The sequence below is a fragment of the Lipotes vexillifer genome, unplaced genomic scaffold (genome assembly GCF_000442215.2).
Source record: "Lipotes vexillifer unplaced genomic scaffold, Lipotes_vexillifer_v1.1 scaffold545, whole genome shotgun sequence".
NCBI lineage: Eukaryota > Metazoa > Chordata > Mammalia > Artiodactyla > Lipotidae > Lipotes > Lipotes vexillifer.
This window is the reverse complement of record NW_006779129.1, coordinates 2070747-2094660: the sequence shown is the minus strand read 5'-3', so window position 1 is coordinate 2094660 and position 23914 is coordinate 2070747. Positions and strand designations below refer to the sequence as shown.

General features: G+C 45.5%; 1 protein-coding gene across 1 annotated transcript in view; it reads left to right on the top strand.

Annotated features, from left to right (window-relative positions):
• The window catches only part of TRAPPC10 (trafficking protein particle complex subunit 10), a 91271-nt gene that overhangs the window by 24389 nt on the left and 42968 nt on the right, over window positions 1–23914 (top strand). Inside the window, exons 2-5 of the mRNA XM_007452496.1 lie at window positions 3941–4022; window positions 7721–7856; window positions 17579–17775; window positions 22098–22293. Of these exons, the coding sequence (XP_007452558.1) occupies window positions 3941–4022; window positions 7721–7856; window positions 17579–17775; window positions 22098–22293 (611 nt within the window). The remainder of the gene's footprint in view (window positions 1–3940; window positions 4023–7720; window positions 7857–17578; window positions 17776–22097; window positions 22294–23914) is intronic.

Below are 23914 nucleotides of genomic sequence, written 5' to 3'. Positions count from 1 at the left end.
CTTGCTGCTTTTAGTATTTTTTCTTTGTATTTAATTTTTGATAGTTTGATTAATATGTGTCTTGGTGTGTTTCTCTTTGGGTTTATCCTGTATGGTATTCTCTGTGCTTCCTGGACTTGATTGACTATATCCTTTCCCATGTTAGGGAAGTTTTCGACTATAATCTCTTCAAATATTTTCTCAGACCCTTTCTTTTTCTCTCCTTCTTCTGGGACCCCTATAATTCAAATGTTGGTGCGTTTAATTGTTGTCCCAGAGGTCTCTGAGACTGTCCTCAGTTCCTTTCATTCTTTTTTCTTTATTCTGCTCCCTGGCAGTTATTTCCACCATTTTATCTTCCAGCTTACTTATCCGTTCTTCCACCTCAGTTATTCTGTTATTGATTCCTTCTAGAGTATTTTTAATTTCAGTAATTGTGTTGTTCATTACTGTTTGTTTGCTCTAGTTCTTCTAGGTCCTTGTTAAATGTTTCTTGTATTTTCTCCATTCTATTTCCAAAATTTTGGATTATCTTTACTATCATTATTTTGAATTCATTTTTTAAGATAGCTTTCCTGTTTTGTCTTCATTTATTTGGTCTTGTAGGTTTTTACCTTGCTCCTTCATCTGTAACCTTTTTTTGTCGTTTTTTTTTTTTTTTGATGGGTGGTGCTGTATTCCTGTCTTACTGGTTGTTTGTACTGAGATGTCAAGCACTGGAGTTTGTAGGCAGTTGGATAGATCTGGGTCTTAGTGCTGAGATGAGGACCTCCGGGAGTCCTCACTCCAATTAATATTCCCTGGGGTCTGAGTTTCTCTGTTAGTCCAGCGGTTTGGACTCGGAGCTCCCACCACAGGAGCTCGGGCCTGACCTCTGGCCTCGGAACCAAGATCTCGCAAGCTTTGTGGCACGGTAAAAAAAACAAAAGGAAGGAAGAAAGAAAAAAAAGGTGCAGTACAATATCAAAGAATAAAAAAATAAAATTGGAAAGATAAAAGATATATTAGGAAAAATAAAACTATAATTGAAACAACTGCAACAAGGTAAAATAAAACCACAACAGAAAAAAGAAAAAAAAAGAAAGAAAAGGGCCCCGTGAACAAGACAAGAGGAGAGATCACTAACAAAGTATAAAGAATAAAATAAAATTGGAAAAATAAAAAATTTATTAGGAAAAATAAAAGAATCAACAACAATGAGTCAACAAGGTGAAACAGAACCCCCATCTAAAAGAGGAAAAAACAACAATAAGAAAAGCCTTGGCTCTGAGGGCGGAGTTCAGGTGGGGGTGGAACTTAGGCAGGGGTGGGGTTTAGGGTGGGGCGGGACCTAGGCGGGTTGCGGGGTGACGTTTGAGCATGGGATGCGGCCTCTGCTTAGGGCGGAAGGGGAGAGGCAGCGCGTGGAAAGGAGGGCCTCTGGAGTGTGGAGCTCCGGAGTCTGGAGGTAGGGCCCTGAGTGGGGTTGTGTGGGTGGGGCTTGGTCCCAGCGCCTTGGAGGGAGTCTCGGGGTCTCCGAGTGTAGGGGCGGGGCTTGGGCTCTGCACAGCAGGAGGGAGGCTGGGAGGGCAGAGGATTAGGCCCAGGAGCCCAACAGGTTCCCTGGTGCCTAAGTGGACAGGGAAAGTGCTGGCTCCGTTCCCTGCCGTTCCTTCGCACCCCTCCCCACCATCTCCCCCGGGATCTCCCCTGTTGCTGCTGGACCCCTAACCGTGCATGGGTGGGTCCCGCCAGGTGTAGGAACTCCTCCCCTCCCCCAGCTGCCCCTCAGGGGTGCTGGTCCTGGAGGTCTGGCCTTTACTTTTGCTCCCCCTTCCCTCCCTCCCATTCCCTCGGGACCCGCGCAGCTGGAGGAGGCCTCGGTGCGCACAGGATCAGGCCCGGGATCTCATCAGGCTCAGGCAGGGGAAACCTGGCCATGCTCCCTTTTGACTCTCTGCCCTCCCAGTGGTCCCCCAACCTCCCCCTTCAGGTGTGGGATCCCTTCCCCGTCCCCAGCCGCCCCTCAGGGGCACCAGTCCCCTCCACGTCCTACCCAGTTGTTGGGGGTTCGTCCTGTCCCCTTAGGTGTCTGTGGTCCCCCGCTGGTGCCTGGTAGGTGCCCTAGTTGTTCAGAGACATGAATTCCACGTCCTCCTAGTACACCATCTTGACTCCACCCCCTGTACCTTTATGTGAGACTTTATTGCAAGGACCATATATATATATATGTATATGTATATATATATATATATATATATATATATATATATAACTAAGTGAAAGAGGAGAAAGCTTCTATGTGTTTGCCCTAATTACTGTTTAGCAAAGTGTAGTGATTTTTATATGTTAATCTTAGAACCTTTAAAAGAGACAGCAGGAGTTGGCACTCAAAGGTAAGGAATCTGAAGCTAACTCAAAGTTTTCTTATTTTGATTTTTCTAAGACAACTGCCAAATAAATGAACATGATGAAAAATGATGAGTTAAAACAGAAAAGTTGTTTTTATGTCAACAATGAATTATTAATAGTAACCCTTATTAAGGATTTAGTTTGTGTCAGGCCTTGTTCAGAGTTATTTGTGTTGACTCACTCAGTCTCACCACAGCCCTGTTGGGAGCTATTCTTATTTTCCCATTTCACAGATGGTCCCCAAGGCACAGAAAGGCTCGGTGGTCTCCCCATGCTTACTCACCTGGTAGGTGAGCTTAGGTGGGAACCAGGCCATCAGCCTTTCAGCATCTCTGTCCAGTCACTGTGCCCCACGGCCTCTCTGTTAAGCAGCTCAGCTGCCCAGAAACACCGTTCCTCTCAGCAATCACTTGACAGTGTTATGTGGTTTGGGGAAGGTTTTATTTTGTTTTGTTTTGTTTTGTTTTGTTTTTTGCGGTACGCGGGCCTCTCACTGCTGTGGCCTCTCCCGTTGCGGAGCACAGGCCCCAGACACGCAGGCCCAGCGGCCATGGCCCATGGGCCCAGCCGCTCCACAGCATGCAGGGCCCTCCCGGACCGGCGCACGAACCTGCGTCCCCTGCATCAGCAGGCGGACTCCCAACCACTGCGCCACCAGGGAAGCCCCTGTTTTGGTTTTTTGGGGGGGGGGGCTCATGATAGCAAAATAAGCAAATGTGTTAATGGCCTACATCAATTCCCAATGATTTCTTTAAGATCAATAGAAAAGCAAATGAAAAATGGTTGTGCTTAAAGTTAGAGGATCCTCTGAGTATAAGAATTTGAGTCATCTACTGAAAGGTTCTTTTTAAGCCTAAGTGCGATATGGTTATGCTATCATTTTATGAGAGCTAAGTGGATTTTTCAGTTCCGTCAAAGCTAGGATGAAAGAGCTGAATTAACAGCTTAGCATGTGAAATCAGACACTCCTGGGTTCCTCACTGGTCTCCGCAGCCAGCCAGCTTTGTGCTCCCCCTTCTTGGCCGTGAGGTCGGGTCTGCCTCCAGGACTTCCCGTGTGGACTGGATGAGAGCAGGCGTGTCCGGTGTCCTGAGTGGCACGGGCACAGAGAGCGTACTGTACGGCTCGGCTCCTATCGAGCTTATTTTGGTGAAGAAACTCATGTTCACTTGTCCGGGTTTCCTATTCTGCCTGGAGTTTCATGGCTGTTTTGTCCAAGTTGAAGAGAGCAGCAGCAGTATGAGCTGACGCAGAGGTGAGGCTGGCTGGAGCTGGGCCCGCTCCGCCTCCTTAGCTGTCAGACCCCGGCAGGTGACTCCGCTTTCCTGACCCTCCCCCTCCTCCTCGTGGGGAGAATCATACCCACCTCAGATAGGCCGGGCGAGGGTTAGTTAGGTCACATGTCGAGTGCTGGCTTTTCTTGAGACCACTTATTTAAAGATATGAAAAAATCTTGTTTTGTGATGTCATCCTGCTAAATTATTAAGTTGCCTAAAAATACCAATTAATAAATTTTAGAGTCCATTTTTCCTATATTTACCTAAAAATGCCATTTTTATTCCTGTTGTAGGTGCTGGAGATCAGAATTTATTTACGTCTATTTATCCGACGCTCTCCCAGCAGCTTCCAAGAGAACCGATGGAATGGAGAAGGTGCGGTGCCGCTGCTGTGCGCTGCGCCCCCTCCTCGCTCTGTAGGCATTTGTGTGAGCGACTGAAGTAGTAAGAGTTAAAGGCTAAGTTCTCAGGAGACGGGGTGCAGCCACGGAATTGTGGCCCTTCCTCTCTAAGGAGTGTGTTGAGTTTCTTGCCAAGACATAGGGTGGTAGAAATGGGACACTTCTTCTGAGCTGAAGGCCCACTTTTGTAGCAATAGCTTCTGATTCCTCATGGCATTTTGGAAAGGAGACGCACACTCCGATTCCACATTAGAGCAGGTGCCTCTGTCTGCTGTCTTATGAGGCCTTCTCTCTGCCCTGAGCTCCTGGCTCTTCTCTTAAGGGTGAGAAAGTACACAGAAAGATGTTACTTAAAAATTATGAAGGAGGGGCTTCCTTGGTGGCACAGTGGTTAAGAATCTGCCTGCCAATGTAGGGGACACGGGCTCGAGCCCTGGCCTGGGAAGATCCCACATGCCGCGGAGCAGCTAAGCCCGTGCACCACAACTACTGAGCCTGCGCTCTAGAGCTCGCGTGCCACAACTACTGAGCCTGTGTGCCACAACTACTGAGCCTGCGCTCTAGAGCTCGCGTGCCACAACTACTGAGCCTGTGTGCCACAACTACTGAGCCTGCGCTCTAGAGCTCGCGTGCCACAACTACTGAGCCTGTGTGCCACAACTACTGAGCCTGCGTGCCACAACTATTGAAGTCCACACACCTAGAGCCCATGCTCTGCAACAAGAGAAGCCACTGCAATGAGAAGCCCGCACACTGCAATGAAGAGTAGTCCCCGCTCGCCGCAACTAGAGAAAGCCCACGCACAGCAACGAAGACCCAACACGGCCAAAAATAAAAATTAAAAATTAAAAAATTTATAAAAAAAAATTAGGAGAGAAACCAGATCAATCCTCCCGTTTGCCCTATTGTTTGTAATTGTTCCTCTAATGACTCGTTCTGAGGAAATAATTGACTTTGAATTATCTTACTGGAAGACTAATTTCTGGTAAGATTAGATATTATTTGTAGAAAATGTTTGGATTGTGACTTGTTAATACTGGTAATCTGATTTTAACCAAGGTATATGGAGAATTTCCTGTTGTTACTCATGTTCGTGTAATTCTGATTCTTGCTGTGTTATTCCTTTCTGATCACCAGTTTGTAATCTACTAACTTGCAGAGTTAACATTCCAGATGACTGGCCCGGGCTCTCTAGTGAACCTAGTCTAGTTTTTGTGCCCGATGATAGTGTTACAAGGAATGTGTTTAATTACCTGCATGTAATATGAGGAGTGTACAGAACGTGGGAGAATTCTCTCACAGAAAAATTATTCAGCGTCTCGAGAGGCCCAGCGCTGTGAGCGAGAGAAAAGAGTCCAGCAAACGGAAGAGTTTAATACCTGAGGAAATGGAGTAAATCTGTAAAAGGCTCCAATAGTGCACGTTACCTAAACATTCGGAAAGACAGAAGAGACAGGGAAATAGAGACACCGCGTAGATTTAACACGTGTTTTCATCTCTTCACCTTCTTGAAAACTAAATGAGCAAAGAGAACGAGAGATGTTCAAGGACAGAGGAGGGCAGAAGTGGCAGCAGCAGAGGTGTGGGCGCCTCTTTGGGAGAAGGAGGATGGACAGAGGAATAGGAGGGAAGGCTGAGCCCTTGTGTCTGCAGAGGTGGCTCCCTGAGAAGCAGGCGAGTCCCTGACAGGTGATAGGGCCCGGGGCCCAGGACCTTGGTAGGCGAGGGGTAGAAAGGGGTGACAGAAGGCCCGGGCAGGGTTCCCTCTGCCGTGGGGTGGGGTGTGTGTGTGTGTGTGTGTGTGTGTGTGTGTGTGTGTGAAAATTTTAAATTAATTGATTAGATCTTGGGGGGAAAAGATTGAAGCGAAACTTTACTTGATGCCGTGAACTGCTGTGTAGCTGAAAAGCAAAGTAGTGAGTTGGGAGGTTGCGCTTGGAAACTCTGGAGTTGAATGCTGAGAGCTGGAGTTGGAGGCGTGAAAGGAAAGCTGAGCCGTGAAGGCTGAGTCCAGAAGTTTCAATGTCCCGTGGAAGATGTTTCAGAAGGAGAGTGTAGAGCGGGTGGGGGACAGGCGATACTTGGAGGACGGGCGGCAAGATTTTCCCCGCAGTGAGTTTGGAGATTGCAGGGGCCGCTGAATGTCGAGCAGAATGAAAACAAAACAAAGCAAACCAAAAGCCACGCCAAGCAACAGGGAGGAAAGAAAAACCGAATTTGCAGTCTCTAACAGCATTTAAAGTGTAGCATAAAATACAGCATTTAAGCAGAGTCTTGAGGGCAAGCACCTCTGAATCTAGAGTTCTGTATTATTCATAACTCATACAAGCGGGAAGACTGCCTCAGCCTCCCTCGGGCCTTGGGAGAGACAGGATGCCAGCTGGGCCCAGGATGGCCGGGGGCCCTGATCTGCCACTCTGGCCGCGTGGCACCACACGTGTTCCCTCCAGAGTGCTGTTCACGTCGTATATTTGCTGCTTGCCACCGGATGGAGATCGTTGGGAAACATTTTCAGACATGTATGATCAGAAACTGTACCACTCTCTGTGAAATAATTAAGGAATGTATCTCAAGAAAAAGGAAAATGAACCATGAATTCACAGGATAAAGGAAGCAGCTTCCAGCAAGCAAGTCATAAGTACTATGCTATATTATGGTGTCAGTGCTTTTAAGAATTAAACAATCTAAAATGTCAGGTTGTGTAGGAAAGCAGAGAGCAGACAGTGCACTAGCTTTGTCTTGTTCAAGGAGAGGCAGACATTTACTGCAGTCTTTGGGAGGGAAATATAAGTTTATGCATGTTAAAAATTAAAATGTAACCAACGGCAGAAAAGAAATAGATGGTTAAGCTTTCAAACTAACAGAGAAAAAGGATGGAAAAAGAAAACTTGATTAATCTCTCAAAGGACAGAAAAAAATAGCCTGAAATAGAAAATCCACAAGTTCAAGCATAATCACATTAAATTTGGTTGGTTTCAGCTTATTAATCACCGAGGCTCCTTAGATTGGATAAAAAGTACAAAATCCAGCTATAGATACTTAAAAGATGCAACTACTAGAGGTGAAGAATAGAGGTGTGGGAAAAAGGTGTATGTAGCATAATTCATTTTTACAAGTATAATAAAAACAGCATCCATACCCTCTGATAGCCATAGATTAGATGAGTGCAGCTTGTGGGATTTCTCTGTGTGTCCTTTGTTCTTGGGTTGAGAAAAAATGGAGGAGGGTGGTTACCACTATTTTATTTACGCTATGTGAACGAAACGTGTTCTTTTTCACCAGACAGTTCTCTGTTTTGGATAATACGGGTTGTCACAAAAGTATTAGAGCAGTTTAAAGCTTTGATAGCTTCACACAGCACTTTTGACAATTGGGAAACTCTTTTCTTTTATAGTGACTGTAGGTTAACATCCGTTTTTCCCAGAAGTCGGTGTTGCAAGAAAAGTAAAGCCGACAGGTTTATGGGGGGCCTTGACATGTCCATGTGGGCTGTGTTTAAACTAAGTTACAGCGTCTTTTTGTATAGCATATGTAATCGCTACAGTTCAGGCTTAGTGCCCTATGTGTACTTCTGAACTCATAGATGTGTTTAAATTGTTGTTGTCGTTTTCTCCTTTTCTTTCTGCTAAACGTTCTCATTTTTCTCAGTGACTTGTTAAAAATTGTTTATAGGTCCTATGGCCGAGCTCCAAAGATGATTCACCTAGAATCTAACTTTGTTCAATTCAAAGAGGAGCTGCTGCCCAAAGAAGGAAACAAAGCTCTGCTCACGTTCCCCTTTCTTCATATTTATTGGACGGAATGCTGTGTAAGTATTCATTTAAAGGGAAAAGTTACAAGAACATGTCTTGGAAGGGGGTTAAGATTCAGAGGTCCGGGTTTTGCTAAGACAGCTATACTTTTTGAAATTTACTTTTTAATTTTAATTTTTTGGTAGTCTTCTCTTTTCTCCATCCTTCAGCCAAGCATGTGGCTTTGCCGTGGCCTATTTTCTGCTCTGGCCCAGCGCGGGCCACTCGTGGTGATCACCAAATATGGTCTTACTTGTGTTTCCAGTTCTTGTGAGCCATCTCACTGTAGCCTAGTGGGCACTGGGTCTTTTTAATATTTACTTTCAGCTTTGTTTTCATAACACCCTGTACTCACCATCATGACAGTTACTGTACTTACAGATCCTTGTTTGTCTCTGGCTCTGGTTTGCGGGCTCTCTGGGGGCAGGGGACTGTGTCTCCTAACTCAGGATCCGTGTCTGGTGCAGGAGGCGCTCTGGGATGCCCATCGAGTGAGGGGACGCTGCAGCTGCGGGCACTGTGGCCTTCACTCGTACTTGGCAGTTCTGTGTTCGTGAACCCATTCTTGACGGAATTACTGTTTCATGGACGAATAGGAAATTCTGTGGGCCATTTCCTCCTGTCTGTTGGACTCTGATGAAACAAGCATGTAGCAGTATACACAGTGCATAGGTCGTTGCGCTGTGACATTTCAACTGGGAGCCGGGGCTGCAGACGTAGTTCCCGTAGTTGTATTGAGGAAGCTCGCAGCTCGCGCCTGCTCCTCCCCCCAGTCCCGCGCCCTTTGCCTTGGCTCACTGTGCTCTGCAGCCTTTCCCAGCGGAGTCACGTGGGATGCGCTTCCTCCCGAGAACAAGTGTGATAGCACGTGTGAGACGCTGTCCACCGGGGGAGCTCGTTGGAGACGCGGCGCCCAGGGTTTCTGTTGGACCAGGCACATAGGCAGCCTCCGCCTGACACACAGCAAAACTCCAGGGGTGGCTAGACTCCTGGGGGAACGCAGACGTTCAGCATAAGCCATGTTGTTTGCACGGTTTATGCCCAGGGAGGCACCCCTATCACACAGTCGCGGGAACCCCTCCAAAATCCAGACCAGACTTAGCCCCCAGTGCTGATTCTTCCTGCACCGGTCAGTCATTACCGAGGCTTTTGCACACGCCACTCCCCCAAATGTATCAGTCAGCGCTCTACTGCAGGGAAGAGCCTGTGTGGGCTTCTGTTTCATTTAGTGCTTTATAGTCAGTTATCCTTACTTATTTTGACGTTCAGGTTGTCCCAGATTTGGCCAGTGAGAGTCACTTCAAGCTGGCTCCTGTGCCTTTTGAGCACTTTCTAGCTTTCCGGCACAGCAAGGTATTCTGGGTTCTTGTCCCTTTGCTACCCTTGTGCTGGAATCAGCCATTTTTTCACAGAGCCCTGGTTCCCCTGGCACTGTGGGAGGGTCCCCGCTTCTATGCCTTTTGACTACACAGGGCTAGGGAAGCATGTGTCTTAGAAATCATGAGTTGATACCGATGCCTCTGATTTTAGCCTCTAACCCCACAGGGCTCTTTCTTGCCTTACCGTGTTCCGTGTTTATATCTACCCTGGCTCTGACGCATCAACACATTCACTCACCTGCTCAGTCCTGCAGTATGCATAGCATAGTTTCAGAATTGCTACACCTGTACTACAGGCAGAAACAAACCTGCTATGAAGAGTGCAGAGTTTGTTTGCAGTTCGTGCTTTCCCTAGACTGACAGTCCACATTCATACCTGGTCGGGCTGGTCCTCTCTCAGGGGTCATTCTCTTCAGTGTTTGCCTAGTTGCTTTGGCATGCTTATTTTTCCACGTGGATTTTAGTATCAAATTACTTTTCTAAGTATTTTACTTTCTAGTTGCTATTGTCAGCGGGGTTTTCTCTCCCATTATATCTTCTAGTTGGTTTTTTTTTTTTTGTATATGAAGACATTGATTTTTTTCATGTTAACCTTGCTGAATTCTTTTATTGAGTTAGTTTTATCATTGGTTCTCTAGGCCCCAAAGTCTAGGGTTTTCCAGATATCCTATCCTGTCACCTGCAGAGAGTCTTATTTCTTCCTTTTCAATTCTTATGCCTCAGATCGCTTTTCCTGTTGTAAGACATTGTCTAGTAGCAGTGGAGACAGTGGGTATCTTTTCCTTGTTCCTGACTTCAGTGGGAATGCCTGTGGTGTCTCCCCACAGTAGGGCGCTGGCTATGGGAATAAGGTAAATCTGAGTGAGTGTGTGAAGGAACTTCCATCCGTTCCTATTTTCTCGAGGGTTTTTATTGGGAATACACTGTTGAATCCTGTTAGAGGCTTTCTCATACCTGGTGGAGGTAATCATATGGTTTTTCCCGCTTGTATCTACTAGTTTGTTGAATTACGTTAGTGGGTCTCTAATTATTGAAGCACACTCGCCTTCCTGGCATATATTCCACTTGGTCAGAGTATTATTTTCTTAGTGTGGTATTGGCGTCTGTTCACATTATTCAGGAGTTTTTGCATGTATCAATATATTCACAAGTGATTGGTCTATGACTTTTTTTTCTGCTGTGTTTATCAGGTTTAGGTATCAATGTTATACTTGATTCATAAAAATAACTTGGAAGTTTTTGTTTGTTTTCTATATCTGAAACAATTTACATAGCACTAGTACTATCTGGTCTCTAGGGTTTGCTGGAGTTCTCCTGAGAAACCATCTGGACCTGGTACTTTCTTGTGGAATAGTTCCTTGATCACTTTCTGTATCCCTTCTATGGAAATTGATCTGTTTCAGCCTTTTGTCAATTTTGATAAACTATATTTTTCTTAGAAATTATACATCTCAGTTTAAAAATTTCTTTTCATTGAGGTGTATGAAGTGGTCTTTTTTCAGCTTTTAAAATATGCTCTGGGGCTTCCCTGGTGGCTCAGTGGTTGAGAGTCCGCCTGCCAATGCAGGTGACACGGGTTCGTGCCCTGGTCTGGGAAGATCCCACATGCCACGGAGCGGCTGGGCCCGTGAGCCATGGCCGCTGAGCCTGCGCGTCCGGAGCCTGTGCTGCGTAACGGGGAGAGGCCACAGCAGTGAGAGGCCCACGTACCACAAAAAAAAAAAAAAAAAAAGCTCTGTGTCAATAGTTATTTCCCCATCGTTATTTCTTATTTTGTATATTTGTGTTTTCTTCCTTTCTTCCTTGATTAAATTAGTTGTTTCTTTCCCCCCCAGAGAAACAGGAGTTTTATTTATTAATCTGATATACTATTAGCATGTTTTCTATCTCATTAATTTCTGCTTCTGTTTTTATTATTTCCTTCCTTTTGTTTTCTTATAGTTTACTTTGTTCTTTTCCTAGTTTTTTTAAGTTGGGAATGTATTTATTTTCATTCTAAAATTTTTAGTGATATAGGTCTTTTTTTAATTAATTAATTTATTTTTTTTTGGCTGTGTTGGGTCTCCGTTTCTGTGCGAGGGCTTTCTCTAGTTGTGGCAAGCGGGGGCACTCTTCATCGCGGTGCGCGGGCCTCTCTCTGTCGCGGCCTCTCCCTCTGTTGACTTAGTTCTTGATTTCCACTTAAAGTTAACTAGTGAAAGTCATTGTTTATGAAAAGGGCCAAAAGGGCAAAAGTACAACTAATAAATGTTAACACATGGGAGATGTGAATACAATCTACAGGGGCCAAGCATCTCTAGACTCTGCTAATCTGGAATTAATATTTAGAATATTTCCACTCCTGTCTTGGAGGTTCAAAGTAAGCATTTAGAATCTGTGGCTTTTTTAGAGAAAAAAAAAAAAAAAAAAAAATGCTCTGTGTCAATAGTTATTTCCCCATCGTTATTTCTTATTTTGTATATTTGTGTTTTCTTCCTTTCTTCCTTGATTAAATTAGTTGTTTCTTTCCCCCCCAGAGAAACAGGAGTTTTATTTATTAATCTGATATACTATTAGCATGTTTTCTATCTCATTAATTTCTGCTTCTGTTTTTATTATTTCCTTCCTTTTGTTTTCTTATAGTTTACTTTGTTCTTTTCCTAGTTTTTTTAAGTTGGGAATGTATTTATTTTCATTCTAAAATTTTTAGTGATATAGGTCTTTTTTTAATTAATTAATTTATTTTTTTTTGGCTGTGTTGGGTCTCCGTTTCTGTGCGAGGGCTTTCTCTAGTTGTGGCAAGCGGGGGCACTCTTCATCGCGGTGCGCGGGCCTCTCTCTGTCGCGGCCTCTGTTGCGGAGCACAGGCTCCAGACGCGCAGGCTCAGTAGTAGGCACGGGCCTAGTCATTCCACGGCATGTGGGATCTTCCCAGAGCAGGGCTCGAACCCGTGTCCCCTGCATTGGCAGGCATATTCTCAACCACTGCGTCACCAGGGAAGCCCAGTGATATAGGTCTTTAAAGATGTGAATTTAAATATATCCCCACGTTCTGTTATTATTTTTCAGAAATTCTCTATTTTCTGTTTGTATCACCCCTTACACTCAGTAGTTTAACAAAAAGTTTTTTAATCTCCAGAAGGAAGTTTAAAAATTTTTTCACGTTAACATTTCTAATTTTATTGCATTGGGATTAGAGTGGTGTTTTTAATATTTTCTGCTATTAGGAAAATTTTTTTCTTTGTGACCAGATAAAGTCTTTGTGGATGTTCCATGTGTGCTTGAGAATGTATTTTCTTTGTTTTTAGATTGTAATATTAAATATGTACCCGTAAGAGCTTGTACTGATTATGTTGTTGAGGTCATTTATATTTTGTTTTGTCCACTTGATCTATCTTTAACTGACAGTGGTATGTTAAAGTCTTCTATTATCAGAATGTTTCTATTTCTCCTGCATCTTCTGTAGTTCTGTTTTATATAGGTAGTTGATGTATTAGTTAGTGCATGAATATTAATAACTATTATAATCTTTATGGAGTGAAATATGTCATTAAAAACATGGTTTCTGAGTAGTGTTTCATGTTTAGGAAGGCCTTGTCTATCTGAAGATAATAACTGATTTTCTCCTATGTTTTCTTTTAATATTTTTATAATTTGTGTTTTATATTTGGATCTGTATAGCTTCAAGTTATTTTTGTATATGGTAGGAGCAATGTGGGTTCAATGTCTAATTTGTTGTCTAAATGGGGAGCAACCTGACCTAATATCATTTCATAATAGTCTACCTTTTCCCCACTTACTGAACGTGTCAACTTTAATTAATTAATTAATTAATTTTTATTTATTTATTTATACTTTTTGTCTGCATTGGGTCTTCTTTGCTGCATGCAGGCTTTCTCTACTTGCGGCGAGCAGGGGCTGCTCTTCATTGCATTGCACTGGCTTCTCACTGTGGTGGCTTCTCTTGTGTGGAGCACGGGCTCTAGGCATGCTGGCTCAGTAGTTGTGTCACACGGGCTTAATTGCTCTGCTGATGTGAGATCTTCCCAGACCAGGGATCAAACCCATGTCCCCTGCACTGGCAGGCAGATTCTTTTTTTTTTTTTTTTTTTTTTTTTTTTTTTTTTTTTTTGGCGGTACGCGGGCCTCTCACTGCCGCGGCCTCCCCCGTTGCGGAGCACAGCGGCCATGGCTCACGGGCCCAGCCTCTCCGCAGCATGTGGGATCTTCGCGGACCCGGGCACGAACCCGTGTCCCCTGCATCAGCAGGCGGACTCTCAACCACTGCGCCACCAGGGAAGTCCCATCACCTTTATTTTAAAGCAGTATCCTTTATGCACAATATTCTGGACACATCAGTTCTATTGATCATTGTCTGTTCTATGCCTGGACCAGACTTTTAATTACATTTAATTACATTTTTATAATATGTATTGATATCTGTTCTTTTAAAATAAATCTCTTGGCTAGCATGCATTTTCTCTTTCATATGAATTTTAGAATCCGATTGTTAGGTGTACAGATTTTATTTTCCAAAAATGTCTGTACAGTATCTCCCATCCCACGTGTTCTTCTCTGCACGGCAGTGACATTCCTGCCATGAGAACCTGGGTCTGCATTTCCTCCAATTGAATCTGGGTGGGTCTGACTGGCAGAAGGGAAGCTATGACTCTTGAGACTGTCCTAAAAGGGAATATATCTTTTGCTGCGTCCTCTTGGGATGCTTACTGTCAGATCCCAGCCACCGTTCTCAGAGGAAGTCATTGCCCCTGTGGGAAGGCCATCTGGAGGTGTGCACTCCCAGCCCCAGCAGATGCTGTCAACAAGCTAGCGTCCATCAGCAGACATGTCATTGCCTTCTCTCTCCCAGCTTTCCAGTGCCACATCTCACACCATGTGGGGCAGACGAGCTGTCCACCAAATCTCCAGGGTTCAGGTCTGTGAGCAAATCTTCTGGACCACTGCGTATTGTAGTGGTTTGTTACAAAGCCATAGGTACCTGGAACAGTGACTGAAAAGAAAAAAACAAAAGACTGAGGTGTTTTGATTGGGATTGTCTTGGAAAAGTTACACGTTCTTCTGAGAACAATTTTAATGATCATGAATTCATTCTTCTCCTCTGGGAACCTGGTTTGTTTCTCCATTCTTTATGGCTTTTTTATGTTTTTGTAACGTGTCATAATGTTTTTCATAAAAGTCTTGCATCTTTTTGCTAGGTGTAGTTTTTGTGGGCATTATCGATGATGGTGTTTTGTTTTCCTTAAACTTGTTTTCCAGTAGGGAGCCTGTGGGGTTTTTTTGTTTTGTTTTAGTTTTTTTGTTTTGTTTTGGTTTTGGTTTTGTTTTTTTGTGGTACGCAGCCCTCTCACTGCTGTGGCCTCTCCTGTTGCGGAGCACAGGCTCCGGACGCGCAGGCCCAGCGGCCATGGCTCATAGGCCCAGCCGCTCTGCGGCATGTGGGATCCTCCCGGACCGGCGCACGAACCTGTGTCCCCTGCATCGGCAGGCGGACTCCCAACCGCTGTGCCACCAGGGAAACCCTTTTGTTTTGTTTTATTGATAGTTTTTTAAAATTTTAATTTTAATTACTTACTTAATTTTTTTGGCCGGGTTGGGTATTTGTTGCTGTGCGCAAACTTTCTCTTGTTGTGGGAGCAGGGGCTACTCTTCATTGCGGTGCACGGGCTTCAGTAGTTGTGGCACATGGGCTCAATAGTTGTGGTTCGAGAGCTCTAGAGCGCAGGCTCAGTAGTTGTGGCGCACGGGCTTAGTTGCTCTGTGGCATGTGGGATCTTCCCGGACCAGGGCTCGAACCTGTGTCCCCTGCATTGGCAGGCAGATTCTTAACCACTGCGCCACCTGGGAAGTTCCTATTGATAGTTTTGATTACCATCTGTTAAGAAAATTTTTTGGAGCAAGTTGACAATGTTTAGGAGTTTAGATTTAAAAGTAAAGCTCTTTGTTATGTTATTCCACCAGTTGCTTTATGGTTTATAGCAGCGGTCCCCAACCTTTTTGGCACCAGGGACCGGTTTTGTTGAAGACAGTTTTTCCAAGGACCAGGGGTGGGGTGGGAGGATAGTTCAGGCGGTGATGCGAGTGATGGGGAGTGATGGGGAGCGGCAGACAAAGCTTCGCTCGCTCGCCCATCTCTCACCTCCTGCTGTGCGGCCCGGTTCTTAATAGGCGCGGACCGGTACCAGTCCTTGGCCCGGGGGGTTGGGGAACTCTGGTTTATAGTATACACTGTAAGTTACACCTCTTTCCTTCAAGTCATATTATACTACTTGAGACATAGTTCCTTCCCTTTCCATACTTGTAACTCCCTTCTCTGGCTTGGAGAAGCCAGGCACTCATTATCCTCCATATGTTTGCTTATTGGAATCATCGCTGCCTGTGAACCTTCTCCTGTCACTGCTGTCCTGCTGCCCTGTGGCGTGGGTGCCCCCCGCTCTGGGGCTGACACTCTGCTGGATCACCCCTCCCCACCTCATGTGACCCATGACCCCCCTCGGAGGCCCTGTTTGCCCTGCTTGTCCTGGGACACCCCAAGCCAGCCCCCAGTCCTTCGTCATCTGCGCTGTGATGCCCTCCTCACCTGGCTTGGCTCTGGCGCCAAGGCGGCTGCTCCCCACTAGGACCCCCTCGTCCCCCTTCCTTCCCTGTGATGGCGTCTTCCTCTCTTGGCTGTGGTTTCCTGAGAGACCCTTAACCTCAGTGGCTCAGCTTGGATTCCTCTTCTGCAAAGTCAGTGAGTCTTTTTAGGAATGTTTGCTGTTTGCTCACCGTCGTGAGTGATGGACTAGGTTCTGTCCTCCCGATTCCGCCAGAACTTTGGGGGACTCTGTCCAGCCGGCCGCTCAGCGAGGCCTCTTCCCGAGAGTCCCCGCAAGCTGCCCCAGAATGTCCCCAGGAGAGGGGCTGGTGTCCCCTTGGGGTGCGGCCACCTCTCCTCAATGTGGATTCTGGTGAAGGGTGCCCTGAACTGGCCCCGGGACGGCCTTGGAGCTTGTCAGTGCTCCTCACCGCCCCTTGTCCGCCCTGCGATTTGTGTCTGTGCCTTGATTTTAAAGCTGCCGGGCTCTGTGGCTGCAGCCCCCTGGCCTTTTGGTTTCACTTTCCAGGCATCACGCATCTGGGTTTCACAGAACACCAGCATTTGTAAAATCTAAGCTTCCAGTCCTAAGCACTGCCATTGTATGGAAAATATGCAGTATGTGTGTATGTTACTGTTGGATATTAATTCACCGAAATGAGATTTTTGCAGGATGGTTTTCCTTTTAATTTTTAACCCAGAGATCTTTTTCAGATTGTACTTATTTCAAATTTAAACTGAGGACATAGCAGTTTAAAAAATTTTTAAGTACTGCCTTTTGGAACTTTTCACTTATTAATTAAATGAAAGGAGGGACTTGATACAGAATTTGAGATTTAACTCATTCATGGATCAATTACATGAGTGTTACTCGAGAGAGACTAAAAAATCCAGAGAAAATATAAGCAGGATAGTAAGGAATCTTTCTATTAAAAGAGGGGAAAGCATATATTTAGACAGTAGCTATTAATTATAGTTTCCAAAGGTTTTTAAGTGCCTGATATTGAAATGAGTTAAGCATCTTGGTTTTTTCACTCTGAATCTGCTTAGTGGATTCATGGAGCGTAACGTCAGTTGTAAATAGAGTTACAAAGCAAGGAAGACTTCTGTTTCCCTGCTTCTCCCTGGGAGAGAACCGAGGCTCGCCTCGTTGGCGTTCGCGTAGGCGGGGTGAGCTCTTTAGCAGGCTGGTGTGTGGTGCTCTGAGTCAGGAGCAGCTTTGATTTTTAGGCCCAGGCCGGCTCCCCTATCGATCCATGTGAATGAGAACAGTTTTCAAAAGCCCTAGAGTGTCCTCTTTACTCGGGTTCGCCTCTGAAGCTGCCTTGCCCCTGACGTGGCCTGCACGTGGCACTGAGGTTAGAGTGGTTCTGGGGGCTCCACAGCCACTCGCCTCTCCCATCAAGGCGGGGCTGTGACCGTGCTGGGACCCTGTTGTGCTTGGGCCCATGGCCTCTGGCCCTGCAGACCTGGGTTTTAAAGTACCAACTTAGTTAGCAGACTGTGTTGCTGTGGGCAGCTTGCTCGGCCCTCTGCCTCTCCACCTCTTCCTCTGTAACGCTGGAAGACCTCCCCTCGGCGTCCCTGGTCTTGGGGACAGTGCACACCTGGGGTGTGGTGCTGAGCCTGCCCAGAGTGCCAGCAGCCGGGACTAGCGCCGGGCTTTCCATGCAGCGTCCCCATCCCGGAGCAGGAAAGCGCGCTGTCTTCCGTTATTGGACACATTTGCCATATAAACTAAAGGATATTAATTAACCTGCTTTCACAGTGAATTATTTATTTTCAGGATACTGAAGTGTATAAAGCTACAGTAAAAGATGACCTCACCAAGTGGCAGAATGTTCTGAAAGCTCATAGCTCTGTGGACTGGTTAATAGTGGTAGTTGAAAATGATGCCAAGAAAAAAAACAAAACAAACATCCTTCCCCGAACTTCTATTGTGGACAAAATAAGAAATGATTTTTGTAATAAACAGAGTGACAGGTAAGTGTATGTTTCATTTTACCTCTTTGGGCTGATGTCTGGATGATATAGTTTACTGGCTTCCAGGTAGTAGTAAATGTTTGCTGTGTGAGCACCTGTCCGAGGCCTGACACTTGAGCATGTGATGGGTGCTGAGGAGAAGACGAGGTCCCTCTCCTCGTGGAGTTCCTGGCCGGCTGGCGAGAAGCTCTGAACAGTGATCTGCAACGGGTTACCTGGCAGGGGAGGCCCCGAGGCCTGGTGACCGTGGGAGAGACCACAGTGGGTCCCCTTGGAAGGCCGGTGATGGGTGTTAGCACAGGAAGGGCTCTGAGAAGTCTGCAGCCTGTGTACAGCAGGGCTCCTTGGGCGTTTCTTGGTGCTGGGACCCTGTGTTTTGTTTACCTTAACACCTAGTAAGAGTTCCTTAAGGCAGAAGTTATAAAATGCTGGTTTAGTCTCTCCTTCAGAAACCCTAAAAGGGAACCTGAGACCTTGGGGGCTCTACTTCAGCGCCTAGGCCTCCTTTCCCCTCTTGCTCAGCCGTGTCCGCACCCTGCTCTCTCCTGCTGGTAGCTCACTTCCTGTCTCTTCAGTGAGTCCATGCCTAGCTGTGCCGGCCAGTGCATCCCAACACCTGGCCCGTTTTAGTCTGTATCTGGCAGTTTAGCACTTGAGGTGCTGGGGATGCAGTGGTGAGCCTTGTCCCTGCTCTGATACTGCGTGGTCTAGTGGCAGAGGCGGGGATTACTTCACACCCAAGTCATCACACTTGTGGTCACCGCGGTGGCAAATGCTCAGACAGAAGGTTCCAGAGTGCGGCAAGAGCTGGGAGTAGGGGAGCTGGCCTGCTCTGGGGGCTAAGAAATGAAGGACGTGCGAGGAGTTAAGGGAAGAGATCCTGGGTGTGTGCGGCCAGGAGTCCCAACCAGACCCTGCCACGTGGCTGCCACTTGACCGCATCCTGTGTCAGGTCCACCTGATGAGCCGACAGTTCTTCGGGGAGGGAGCCATGTGTGGGCTTCCTTTCTGTGTTCCACACAATGCTGGGTACACAGTAATGTTCAGACTTGCTGTATTTAAAGTTTGAATTAGATGGTTGCGCTTACACTTTATCTTAGGGAAATCTCACTCAATCTGGACTTCTGGGGATTTTTTTCTGAGGTCTGTTATTCATACATTAGTTATCTCAAAGGAATCAGTTTAACATTCTGCTAGATGCTCCATTACTGAGTGTCCTTTTCCTCTCTGTGGTTAGGTGTACTAACATTTTTGTTCTGAAAGAAGAGTGGACGGCTGTAAGGCCTGTAGGGAAGAGAGCAGCTTTACCACCTGAGGGGAAGTGGGCCACAGGGAATGCTGAGACAGGGGGAGCCCAAAGTCAAACCCGAATGGCCTCTGAGTGGTGTTTTTTTGTTTTGTTTTTTAATTAATTAACTTATTTATTTTTTGGCTGCATTGGGTCTTCGTAGTTGCATGCGGGCTTTCTCTAGTTGTGGCGAGCAGGGGCTACTCTTTGTTGCGGTGTGCGGGCTCAGTAGTTGTGGCGCAGGGGCTTAGTTGCTCCGTGGCATGTGGAATCTTCCCAGACCATGGCTCGAACCCGTGTGCCCCGCATTGGCAGGAAGATTCTTAACCACTGCACCACCAGGGAAGTCCTTGAGTGGTTTTTAATATAACAAAAGAAATCATATTTGTTTGGGATTTTGTTAAGTAAATAAATTGGTACTAATGGGGTGTGTTAGTCTAAACTTACGAAAAGTTCAAATTGTGTAATAATTTTTTTGAAGTGCTTATTGATTATTTTTGTCTACGTTATAATTTTATCTAATTTCCAAAAGTATGTTTCTGCTAGACCCATTTAAAACTAACTTGCTTTTAATGACTATTCTTTATACGAAAAATTTAACTTACTAAAATTTTTAACATTTCATCTTCAATATTTAGAGATGCCTTCTAACATTTTGATTTTCATGAATTTGCAAAGCCACCTTTGACAAATCTGTACTTAAAAGTGTAGATTTCACTTAATACAGAATGTTTTCTTTGAACAGTAAATGTATTTCTACACTATTACTGTTAGTATATAGTAGTCCATAGTATTAATGCACTATAAGTTCTTTATACACTCCTCTGCTGAACTTATAAGTTATTGCTTACTTATTATTTTTTTTTTTTTTTGCGTTACTTGGGCCTCTCACTGTTGTGGCCTCTCCCGTTGCGGAGCACAGGCTCCGGATGCACAGGCTCAGCAGCCATGGCTCACGGGCCCAGCCGCTCCGCGGCACGTGGGATCCTCCCGGACCGGGGCACAAACCCGCATCCCCTGCATCAGCAGGCGGACTCTCAACCACTGCGCCACCAGGGAAGCCCCTATTGCTTACTTATTATTATAAAATTATAAACATCATTCTAGCTCAGATGTTATCTACATCCTTAGTTATTTCCTTAGGATAACTCCCTAAAAGGAAAATTGCTTGGTGAAAGTTTTTGTGCATTTTCAGGCTTTTGGTAAGTGTTGCTGAAACAGAGGGTCGTGTGTTAATTGTCTGTGCCAGCAGCGTCCCCGTGACTGGCAGAGACCCCGGCCTGGATCTCCTTGCCGTGCAGCCACGTGCCATGTGGACGCTGCTCTACTCCACGTCAGACTCCACCGGGCCTGACTTGAGGAGCTGTTTCGGGTTCTCCCTTTCTCAGTTAACTCTGCTTGATGTGAATTTCTGAAGCACCGTTTGTTGTATTAATAAGAGAAGAAGAAGGTGTAGTAGAAACAGTAAATGTCGAAGGGGCATAATAAGGGGTGGACAGTGTCACGAATGTATTGTCTGATTGATAAGCACCAGGTCACTGAAGGAAACATCGTTTTGGTGATTGGTGTTTGTGTCAGTTTCCTTTTTCATCTACCCCTTGTAGGTATAGAGAACTCTGTGTCTGGTCAGGAATAAACAGGGATTATAATCCTTGAGAATGCCTTAAGGAGAAACTACTGAGCTGATAGACCCTCGCAGCTCATATAGTGAATAAATACATGTGAGTCCTTTGAGGGAGAGGGCTTAGGAATGAGCTTACTGGACCCCTTTATCTTTCAGGGGAAGAAACAGAATCTAGTGGGGATGGAATGACTGGATTAAAGCCGGCCACCGACTTAAAAATTTTCTTCTTGGTACTGATTACTCACCTGGTGGACCACCTAGACTATGGCTGTTTCACCCTTTGTCCACTGATTTATAATCCATAGCTTTAGTCCTCCCTCCAAGAGGTATGATGGAGCTCAGAGAAAATGAAACTTAGAATCTGTTCATTTTGCTACTTGCTGGTACTTCAGGTAGAATATTTACAGAGGAGGAATGTTGAAACTCATAGCATCAATATTTAAAAGTTATTTCTGAGTTCAGATTTATTCATCTTTCTGAATTACTGTTACCAAGGATAAAGAAAGTTACCTTTTCCAGTCTCTCGGATGAATGTGCTGCCTTTTCCAAATCCATTGGAAACGCTTGTAATTTTATGCCTTTGATATTTTTACACCATGCATACAGTCTTTTTGTAGTGAAATTGTATTATACCTACAAGTTAAGCAATATCTTTCTAAGCCTTTATTTATCAAGTATTTATTAACGCTGCTCTCGAGGCGCTCACAGTCTGGTGGGAGAAAAAGACCAGGAAAGAGAGGAGGCGTTTCCAGGGCGCACTGACTGCTGTGGTCGTGGAATCGTGGAATCGCAGTGGGTCCAAGCGCAGAGCAGCAGGGGCGGGGCTGGGGGAGAGGTTCAGTGAGGGTGTGTCAGCTGAGCAGGGCTGTGCGGGGAAGGTGCTGGGTAAAAAGACGGGAGAGCATGAGAAGCTGAGTGGGCTTGAGCTGGAGATAGTAGGAACCAAAGCTGGACAGCTGGGTTGGTCCGTGCTGTCATGGGCCTCGTGTGCCATGTGAAAACATGTAAATTTTAGTCTGTCAGTTGCAAGGAACCGAAAGGTTTTTGAAGGGGGCCGGGCAAATGGGGTTTGGGAACTGAGTGAGATACGATCAACTTATTTTACAGAGAGCCCTGGGGATAGGATCTAAGACTCAAGACTCATCGTAAATCCCTCTCCCCCTTTCCAGTCCGTTCTACAGCAGCACTCTTGGGAACAGCGTTGACTCCTCATGTGGCATTAGATCAGTTCACGATGAAGCCTTTTCCCGATCTGATTTCTCACCACCTGACTAATGTTTTTTACCCATTAAAGAAGGAAGAAAGGAAGGGGAGGGAGGATGCCAACCTGCGCCCCAGGAAAGTGGTAGCCGTGGGGCAGCGGTTCTGTGCTTGCGGTGGTTTCTCCACAGTCCGTTCATCTCTCCACAGGTGTGTCGTGCTCTCCGACCCCTTGAAGGACTCCTCCCGAACTCAGGAATCCTGGAATGCTTTCCTGACCAAACTCAGGACATTGCTTCTTATGTCTTTTACCAAAAACCTAGGCAAGTTTGAGGATGACATGAGAACCTTGAGGGAGAAGAGGACCGAGCCAGGCTGGAGCTTCTGTGACTATTTCATGGTGCAGGTACTTGGCTGATTATATAGAGCCAGGCTGTTTCCTTCTCCTCTCGTCCCCTCTCTTGTTCTTTATGAATAAGGCAGCTCTCTTGGTAATTCATATTGACATAGTTTTTAAAACCAAAAGGCAGTACAGTAGGTAACAAATGATGCTTCATTCTCTTGGCTTCTTAAGCAGAGGATCAGAGATGGTCTGCTGAGTAATCATTCTGTCAGCTGCCCTGCTGCTTCAGAGCTTGGCATCTAGCCTTCTATGAAATGGCCTTGTTCTCAGAGTCCTTCTGGTTTTTTTAGTGTCTCGGGCCTCCTGGGGTGTCTACCGTGGACATGGCTTAGGCAGAGGAGTCCCAGCAGTCATGATGATCCTGATGATAAAGACGTCCACTCCGTGCCTGGCGCTGTGATTAAATTATGACTTCTCAAGAACGTTTCCTCTGTAGTTTTGTTTTATAACCTTGTGTTCCAATAAAAGATTGTCTTAAGCTGGTTTCTTTACTCTAGTTTACAAAAGTATGGTCTGTAATCAACTCTTTCTCTCTTTTAAAAAAAAAATTATTTATTTTTTATTATTATTATTTTTGGCCGCATTGGGTGTTTGTTGCTGTGCGTGGGCTATCTCTAGTTGTGTCGAGCAGGGGCTGTTCTTAGTTGCGGTGCACGGGCTTCTCATTGTGGTGGCTTCTCTTGTTGTGGAGCATGGGCCCTAGGTGTGCGGGCTTCAGTAGTTGTGGCTCGTGGGCTCAGTAGTTGTGGCTCGCGGGCTCTAGAGCACAGGCTCAGTAGTTGTGGCTCACAGGCTTAGTTGCTCCACGTCACGTGGGATCTCCCCAGACCAGGGATTGAACCCATGTCCCCTGCATTGGCAGGTGGATTCTTAACCACTGTGCCGCCAGGGAAGTCCCAACTCTTTCTCTTTTAGGAAGAAAAGTCTTAAGAGAACAAAGCGGTGTGTAATAGAGTAGTTTGGGGGAGGAGACCTTCTTAACACTGCAGAGTGATGAGAATGTTGCTCTTAGGGTTCCTTGTTCTTGTTCACCATGTTTTGACTGAAAAAGTGTAATTTTCATATTTAAACATCACTTGTATATTAATCACTGAAGAAATAACGCATTTTGAGTAAATAAAAGACCAATTCTCATTAGAAATTTTGAAGTTCATCTCTTATTCTGATGCTTCTGTCTTAGTGGTATTTGGATGATTTTGGTCACTTAAGGGAATTTGAGTGTGTTCATAATTCCCTGTATGACTGACCAATGACAGATCTTTCAGATTTCCCTGTCTCTTTACCCTTCAAGCTTATTAAACTTATTTTTTAAGAGTAACAAACCAGGAAAGAGGGAGTCTCAATGAACCCAGTGGTGCTGGTTTAGAATCAGCGTGAACCCATGGTTGGATGGCTGCTGGCTAGATAGATTCACAAGTACAGAGGTATGCGTAGGCGAGGGTTAATACATATACATATATTTCCTTGCTCTCTCCTCTGATGGGGCCTAGAAAAAAATGACACCTCAGTAGCAATGAACACACTCAGTGCCAAGATCTTGGTTTCTAAACTGCATTCTCCAATAAAAGGTGCCAGGGCTCCTGTGGAAGTGGTTGATTCCGGGGCTGGTGTAGGGAAGATACAG